Source organism: Dipodomys merriami, unplaced genomic scaffold (genome assembly GCF_024711535.1).
Source record: "Dipodomys merriami isolate MVZ:Mamm:240054 unplaced genomic scaffold, mDipMer1.0.p SCAF_13, whole genome shotgun sequence".
Lineage (NCBI taxonomy): Eukaryota > Metazoa > Chordata > Mammalia > Rodentia > Heteromyidae > Dipodomys > Dipodomys merriami.
In genome coordinates, this window is record NW_027202604.1 from 91,921 (window position 1) to 100,456 (window position 8,536).

At 42.0% G+C, this 8,536-nt stretch overlaps 1 protein-coding gene across 1 annotated transcript; it reads right to left on the reverse strand.

Moving 5' to 3' along the window:
* Positions 1 to 4,642: 4,642 nt before the first annotated feature.
* LOC138824587 (olfactory receptor 10G2-like) lies at positions 4,643 to 5,616 on the reverse strand. The gene has a single exon (XM_070018429.1). The coding sequence runs from the start codon at positions 5,588 to 5,590 to the stop codon at positions 4,643 to 4,645; it is 948 nt and encodes a 315-aa protein (XP_069874530.1). The 5' UTR covers positions 5,591 to 5,616.
* Positions 5,617 to 8,536: the final 2,920 nt, after the last annotated feature.

Here is an 8,536-nt window from a genome sequence, read left to right on the forward strand (position 1 = left end):
GTTCAGTGATTGTGTGGCATGTTCAATGTAGGTATAGAGTTCAATTGTGTTGGGAAGCATTGATGTAGAATCCTCTGTGCCCTGTGGAGGTTTTTCCCTAAAGGAGTGTGAAGGTTTATTGGTTGCCTCCTGAGGCCTTCAGAGAGTGTCAGATGCTGTTTGTGTCAATGTCTTTGCCATTTTCCTCAGATTTCAGGTTTGAAGTTGTACACATCTTTTCCTCCACAGGTGAGGTAGGCATGCTGGTCTCAGGAGCAAAAACGAACAGGAGAAAAAAAGAATAAAAAGAGTGGCTGGCTTGTGGATCCCCTGGTGGCCTGGTGGGCAAGCTCTGAGTATTGTGCCCTACTCACATTATATGGGGCCTCCTCTTGTTTTTTAGTGCATGAGCCTTTGAGGTTATCTCCAAATCAATACCTTAATAAAGATGGTTATGCCATTGTCTTGATCCCCCTGTTCTCCTGCTGGTACTAGGGTTTGAACTCAGGGCCTTGTGCTTGCTTGACCTGCTGGCTCCAGCTTGGCTTATTCCTAGTTATTTTTAGAGGTGGATTCTTGTATACTTTTCTGCTTTTCAAACCACAATCTTCTGGATCTCAGTCTCCTGGGTAGGTAACATTACAGGCATTAGCCATGGCTCTGACTTGATTTTTTTAAGGTGACAAAGAACATTAAGATACATTAACATTAGCTTATGTACTTAACCCTAATGTGGAAAGTAAACTATACAACTCATGATTGCCAGATTTCCTGAACAAACCTCCATAGCATTGGGTCTCATGGAAACCTGGACTGGTCAGGAAGGATGAATAAATGAGAATGTAAGACTGTTATGGGGATGGGACCATTTTTTATCTCCATCAGAAAGAGAGATTATCTGCTCCAGGTTTTATGCCATACCATTATGAGTACTCAGTAGATCTCCATCACTTTCCTTTCTTTTTTCTTCCTTCCTTCCTTCCTTCCTTCCTTCCTTCCTTCCTTCCTTCCTTCCTTTCTTTTTCAGTCATGGGCCTGAACTCTGGGCCTGGGCACTGTCCCTCAGCTCTTCAGCTCAAGGATAGCACTCTACTAGTTGAGCCACAGCACCACTTCCAGCTTTTTCTGCTTATGTGGTACTGTGGAATTGAACCCAGAGCCTCACACATACAAGGCAAGCACTCTACCACTGAGCCACCTTCCCAGCCTCTCCTTCTTTTCTTTTTATGTGTGCCCATCCCAGGGCTTAAACTCAGGGCCTGGGCACTGTTCCTGAGTTTTTGTGTGCAAGGCTAGTTCTCTACCACTTGAACCACAGCTCTCCTTCTGACTTTTGATGGATAATTGGAGATAAGAGTGTCATAGATGGGGCTGGGAAGGTGGCTCAGTGGTAGAGCGCTTGCCTTGCATGCCTGAGGCCCTGGATTCGATTCCTCAGCACCACATAAGAAAAAAGCCGGAAGTGGCACTGTGGCTCAAGTGGTAGAGCGCTAGCCTTGAGCTGAAGAGCTGAGGGACAGTGCCCAGGCCCAGAGTTCAGGCCCCACGACCGGACCTCCCCCCCCCCCCAAAAAAAAAATAGAGTGTCATAGACTTTCCTGTTTGGGATAGCTATGAACTTCAATCCTTAGGTTTCAACCTCCTAACTGGTACCTTACTCTTTTTCTTTTGGAAATACTTGGGTTTGTTAAATAAATAAAAGAAAAAAAAAAGAAATATGTTTATTTACTAGTGTGCACAAGAAATTCACTCAACTAATATGAGAATCTGTTAAAAAGCAAGTCTCTGTTGAGCTTTTAGAACCTTTAGAAAAGTGTCTTACAGATTATTTCATTCTGCCTTTTACTTGAGAAAACAAAAGCATAAACAGAGTTATACCAAGTTGCCATTGCTGCCTTCTTCTTTTTTCTTCTTCCTTCTCCTCCTCCCCCTCCTTCTTCTTCTCCTCCCCCTCCCCCTCCTCCCCTCCCCCTTCCCCTTTTTCTTTACCTTCTCCTCTTCTTCCCCTTCCTCTTTATCCCCCTCTCCCTCCCTCCCCCCTCCTTCTCTTTCTCCTCCTCCTCCTTCTCCTCCTCTTCCTCTTCCCTTTCCCCCTCCTCCTTCCCCTCCTCCTCTTTTGATTGTACTGGAGCTTGAACTCTGTCCTGGAGCTGTCCCTGAGCTGTTTTACTCAAGGCTAGGATTTTACCACTTGAGACATAATGCTACTTCTAGCTTTTCAGTGGTTAATTAGAGATAAGAATGTCATAGACATTCCTGCCTGGGCAGGCTTTGAACTTCAATTATCAGATCTCAGTCTCTTCAGTAGCTAGAATTACAGGAGTGAGCCACCAGTGACAGGCTATTTCTCTCTCTCTCTCTCTCTCTCTCTCTCTCTCTCTCTCTCTTTCCTTCTTTCCTTCCTTCCTTCCTTCCTTCCTTCCTTCCTTCCTTCCTTCCTTCCTTCCTTCTTTCCTTCCTCCCTTCTGTCCTCCCTTCCTTCTCTTTTAAAAAACAACCAGTGAGAGAGAAGTGAGGCAAACATGCTCAGAAGAATTTATTAGTTTAATTAGAATTTATCACAAGGTCCCTTATCTAATAGGTGGCAGAATCAGGATTTAAATTTGGCATCTTTGGATAAAACTTGAACTTTATGAACTGCACTGTGTCATGATGTTTCTCTAATGGATCAACTAGTACTATATCAGAGAAGACTTTTCATTTGCCTGTAAAACACTAGGCTTCCCCAGTAGAGCCTTCCCCTACCATTTCTTAGCAGGTATCTTTGAAATGATTAAGCTTAGTCATTTATAGTATGACTTAGTTTAATTGGTTCCTAAATAATGCTCACCAAGATTTTTTTCTCTCCATCCAGATAAGGTTTCACTATGAGATCTAGACTGACTTCAAACTCAAGATTCTTTTTCTCAGACTCTAGAGATAACAAACATTCCCAAAACCTTCTTTTTCTTCAATATAGATGAAAGGAAGAGGGAAGGAAAAGGTAGGAATTGAGGAAGGGAGGAAGCGTTACTTGAAATATGAACAGACTGTTAATTTTCTGTGTGGCAGCCAGTATGTGAGGAGGCATGTGGCAAGGAACCTTGTAGAACAACACACAGATGCAAGCTCTGAGTTTTTGTTTTGTTTTGTTTTGTTTTGGTCAGTCATGGAGCATGAACTCTGGGCTTGGGCGCTGTCCCTCCACTCTTCAGCTCAAGGCGAGCGCTCTACCACTTGAGCTACAGTGCCACTTCTGGTTTTCTGGTGGTTTATTGGAGATAGGAGTCTCATGGTCTTTCCTGCCGGGGCTGGCTTTGAACCATGATCCTCAGATCTCAGCCTCCTGAGTAGCTGGATTATAGGCGTGAGCAACCAGTGCCCGGCAGCTCTGAATTTTTTTAAGCTGTTCACAACTTATTCAAGTTTCATGAATTGACATAACACTCTTCTGTATGTTCAAGCTTGCTGAATGCCTCCTGGCTTCTCTGTTCCACACGAGGTCATGCGGAATCCCACAAAAGTGATGTTAATGCTAATGTTAATGTTGCATATACCTCCAAGAGAGAAAGTAGTGTTTATGGATTAAACCTGTGAGTGGAACTGCCCACAGAATTAGCAACCTCTCATTTGTGCTGTAAGATTTCCAAAATTAGTTGTTCTACAAACAACATGCTTCTTATTCTGATTTCTAAAATTATTTAATTTGTGTCACAATTAGCTTATAAATGCTGAAATTCTAGACTTAATAAATTACTGTGGGTGCAGAATTTCTCTTGAATGTTATTTCTAATGGGAGAAGGTACAAAAACATCTTGTAATTTCATTGACATTTTTCTTCTTAAATAAATGACTTTTTTAGGACAGGGGTTGTGACTCAAGTGGTGGAATGCTTGCCTAGTAAGCAGAAGTTCTGAGTTCAAAACTTAGTACTGCCAAAACAACAGCAACAACAATAACAACAGCCAGTATACAACAATAACAACAATAAAATAAAAATTAAATAACAATAAAAACAATAAAATCAGTCAGTAGAAACAACAACCAAAAAAGTTTTTTTTTGGTGGGTCGTGGGGCTTGAACTCTGGGCTTGGGTGCTGTCCCTGCGCTTTTCAGCTCAAGGCCAACTCTCTACCGCTTGAGCCACAGGGCCACTTCCGGTTTTACTAGTGGTTTATTAAGAGTCTCACGGACTTTCCTACCCGGGCTGGCTTTGAACCACGATGCTTAGATCTCAGCCTCCTGAGTAGCTAGGATTACAGGTGTGAGCCACCGGTGCCCAGCCAAAAAAGTATTTTTTAAGGTACTGATGATCCCCAAGGAAAGACATAAAACACAGATGTGTGGTCTCAATACTGACAAACACACACACACACACACACACACACAGAGTGTTATTCTCCCCAATAAAGTATTCACATCTCATAGTCAAAAAGTTTGTAGAATATAAGTTCTCCACCTCATTGTCAAAAAGTTTGTTGAATATAAGTTCTCCCATGGGATGGGTCAGAGATGTATCAAACAACAGTGGAAAGATTTAATGAAGTTAAATACAACACCAAAGCCATTCTTCCTAGTAAGTTTATGTTCAATTACCCTTAATCAGTATCTATTTCATTGGTCACATGGAGCAGGAGGCCAAAATGGTAGTGGTGATGGTGACCTAGGTGGCTTAAGCTTGTCCTCATTTCCCATGACCTCGCCCTGCTGATATCCTCTTCAGAGCAGATTTTACTTCTTGGTTCCTCAGTGTGTAAATGAGGGGGTTCAGTAGTGGAGTAACAATAGTGTAAAATACAGCCACTGCCCCATCCAGGGGACTCTTAGAGCCAGCCCGAAGGTAGATGAATATACAGGGGACATAGTAGACTGTGACCACAGTCAGATGCGAGCCACAGGTGGAGAAGGCCCGGCGCCTCCCATCAGCAGTGCGTATCTTCAGGATGGCATGGACAATGTTGGCATAGGAAAGCAGAATTAGCATGAAGCAGCTGGCAGCCACCACCCCGATGTCTACAAACGTCACAAGCTCATTGACTTTGGTGTCAGCACAGGCTAGTCTCAACACCGCAGGAATGTCACAAAAAAAATAATCCACTTTATTGGGCCCACAGTAGGGCAGGCGAAAGGTGAGCGTGGCCTGGATAGACCCGTGGATGGAGCCAGCCACCCAAGCTCCAGCCACCAGAATGGTGCATAACTTGCCATTCATGAGTACAGGATAGCGCAAGGGCTGGCATATAGCTAGGTACCTGTCATAGGCCATCAAGGTATACAGAAAGCACTGAGTACTGCCCAGGAAGTGAAAGAAATACAGTTGAGCCACACAGCCACCAAATGGGATAACCTTGCTGGCAGGAGTGAAGTTTAAAATAAGTCGAGGGACGATGACTGAGGAGAGCCACATGTCCAGGAAAGAGAGCACACCCAGAAGAATGTACATGGGGCGGGCATGGAGCTTGGGATCAGCCCACACAGTGAACAGAATGAGCAGGTTCCCCAGCTGAGTCAGGATGTAAATAGAGAAGAAGACCAGGAAGAGGAGAGTTCTTAAATTTGGGGGATGAGACAAGCCCATGAGAATGAAATCTGTCACCACAGTGTCTATTGATGCGTTTTTGTTTCTTTTCATGTCTTTTTGTAGTCTGTTCAGATGAAGGGTGAATCACACAAAAGGAGGTTACTGGAATGCACAGTGAGGTTACTGGAATGTTTTCATCTCATAATCAGAGCCTCTCAGGTAAACAGAGGACTTTTATTATTTTTTTTTTTTTCCTGAAAGAATCTCCTACTTTTGCCCATGTCAGTCTTGGACCATAATCCCTCTGCTTCTGCCTCTTAAATATCTGGGATTACAGATGTGAAACAGAACACTAACTTTTTTTTTTGGTTGTGGGACTTGAACTCTGGGCCTGGGTGCTGTCCCTCATCTCTTCAGCTCAAGGCAAGCGCTCTACCGCTTGAGCTACAACACTACTTCCGATTTTCTAGTGGTTTATTGGAGATAAGAGTCTCACGGACTTTCCTGCCAGGGCTGGCTTTGAACTGCAATCCTCAGATCTCAGTCTCCTGAGTAGCTAGGATTACAGGCATGAGCCACTGGTGCCCGGCCACTAACAGCTTTGAATTAGGGTCTTGCTAAGTTTTTCTGGCCTGGCCTTGGGTTGTGATTGTTCTGTCTCTGTCTCCCAAGTACATGGAACAACAAGAGCCCACCACCATGAAGGACTTCTGCATTTTCAGTAGAAATATTTGCCATCAATCATCTTAATTTTCTGGATAAGACAAACATCCAAGATGTCCTTAAATGACTTTCATGGGAAAACCAATGCACAAGCATTGGAAAAGGAAGCCCAGTGATGAGTCTGAGTACACAGACACACTTATGTGTGTCTGACAGGTCTGAGCTTAAAGGGGAACACCATATCATCGAAATGTCCCCTCCTATGAGTACTTTACAAAAAACCTTTATGACCTGGCCCTTCCTTATTCCAATATTCTTCTTTCCTTCAGTGTCCTCAGACCCTTAAGCATATTTTTTTTCCTGTTCCACCTCTGAGGATCCTCTGTGTGCACGCGTGTGTGCATACACACACATGCACACGTGCACATATGTGCTAGAACTTTTGGGCCTCGGAATTGTCTCTTAGTTGTGCTTCTACACTTGAACCACAGCTCTACTTCTGGCTTTTCGGTGGTTCATTGGAGAAAAAAGTCTCAGACTTTCCTGCCCAGGTTGCTTTAAACATGGATCTTCAGATCTCAGCCTTCTGAATAGCTGTGATAACAGTTATTAGCCATTGGTGTCCAGCCTGTGTCATCTTAACATATTTTTCTTCCTTGAATTTTATTCTGATTATTGCTTTTTTGGGAAGACCTTACTTCCCTTAAAATGTGATGTTCAAAGGTTATGTAAGACAACTGCTATATAATGTTAAATAATTATTTGCTTCTTCTGTAGGATTATAAGGCCTTCAAATAAAAGACCAAATCTAGTATTTTTTGTGTTGATGGAGGGTGGAACTGACTATGTAACTCAGGATGAAACCACAATTCTTTCGTCTCAGCCTCTAGTGTGCTAAGATTATAGGCATGTGCCATCTTGTTCAGATCTCTATTTTGTTCTGTTGCAGTTGCCTGAGTGCTTGGTAGCAGTGAGTTAATTAAGAAATATTTGCAGACTGAGTAAATACTAGATAGTGCCAATCATCTATAATTCTGCATCGTCACAATTCTCATGATTTATGTCATAGAGTCTGGACTGTATACCAGGAACTTAGTATTTCAAGCAAGTGAGTCTATGCTGAGAGCTAACAAAGTCCAAGGTCCAAAGTCCATTGATATTTTCCATTTGTTCTGGATGCTACTTGGATTTATTGAGTAACATAAGATGTTGATTGTTTTTGGCCACTTGAATTATTTTGTGGCAAGAATAATTAAAATCTTACTTAACAAAAATCTTGAAACAAAACAATATAATTCTCTGCTTGTATATTAGATCTGTAGAATTGTTCATTTTATATGTTTGTTACTTTGTATCATCTATCTATCTATCTATCTATCTATCTATCTATCTATCTATCTATCTATCTATCTATCTATCTAAAGCTGAGTGTTATAATTCCAGTGCTCAGGAGGCTGAGGCAGGAAGATGGAGAGTTTGAAGCCAGCCTGAGCTGTACAGTGTCTCAAAATAATGACAATAACACAAATAACTAAAAGAAATAATAAAAATTAAGCCAGTATGAGATTAATTTTATAGAGACCTGAGCATTTATGGATATAACTACAAGGATGACATTAGAAAAATGTCTTTTTTATCAACAATGATCTCAAACATTTATTATTATTATTATTATTATTATTATTAGTAGTAGTAGTAGTAGTAGTAGTAGTAGTAGTAGTGTATTTAGAAAGAGTTAGCCAGGCACAGTGACTCACATAGGCAGTTCTAGCTACTCAGGAGGTTGAGATTGGGGGATTGCAGTTTGAAGCCCCTCATACATAAAGCTTGAAAAAAAAATCTCATCTCAATAGAAAAAACTGGGTGTGATGATGTCTGCTTGTCATCCCAAATAAAGTAGAAAGTGTAAGTAGATGTATTATGGCCCAGGGAAAAGTGAGACCCTATATCAAAAACAATTGGGGGTGGGGAATAGGGTTGGTGTTGTGATGCAAGTAGTAGAGAACCTGCCTAGCAAGTGTAAAGCCAAAATCATTAGGTACATAACCTCCAATACTTACTAAAAACTCTGAATATGCCTTACTTACAGGTCCATAGAAATATTAATGGTAGCTTTTGTCCACCAAGAGACTTCTGCTATCTTATTTCTAGATGGAAGCACACTTGTATTCTTTCTATGATGGTGGGGTGATAACTTTTATGGCTAGAAGGAAAGAGCACAGTTAGAGAGCATTTGTATGTCCTCCCTTTCCCTTCTCTTCCCTACCCTTCCCTTTCTTTCTGTTCCCTTCCCTTCTTATCTCTCCTTTCCTCCCTCCCTCACTCAATCCCTCCCTCCCTCTCTCTCTTTTTTTTTCTCTCTCTCTTTCTTCTTTCCTTTTGTGCCAGTAATGG

Bases quoted from the DNA above. Each gene is read 5' to 3' on its own strand.
- LOC138824587 (XM_070018429.1), bottom strand. From the start codon at position 5,590: ATGAAAAGAAACAAAAACGCATCAATAGACACTGTGGTGACAGATTTC.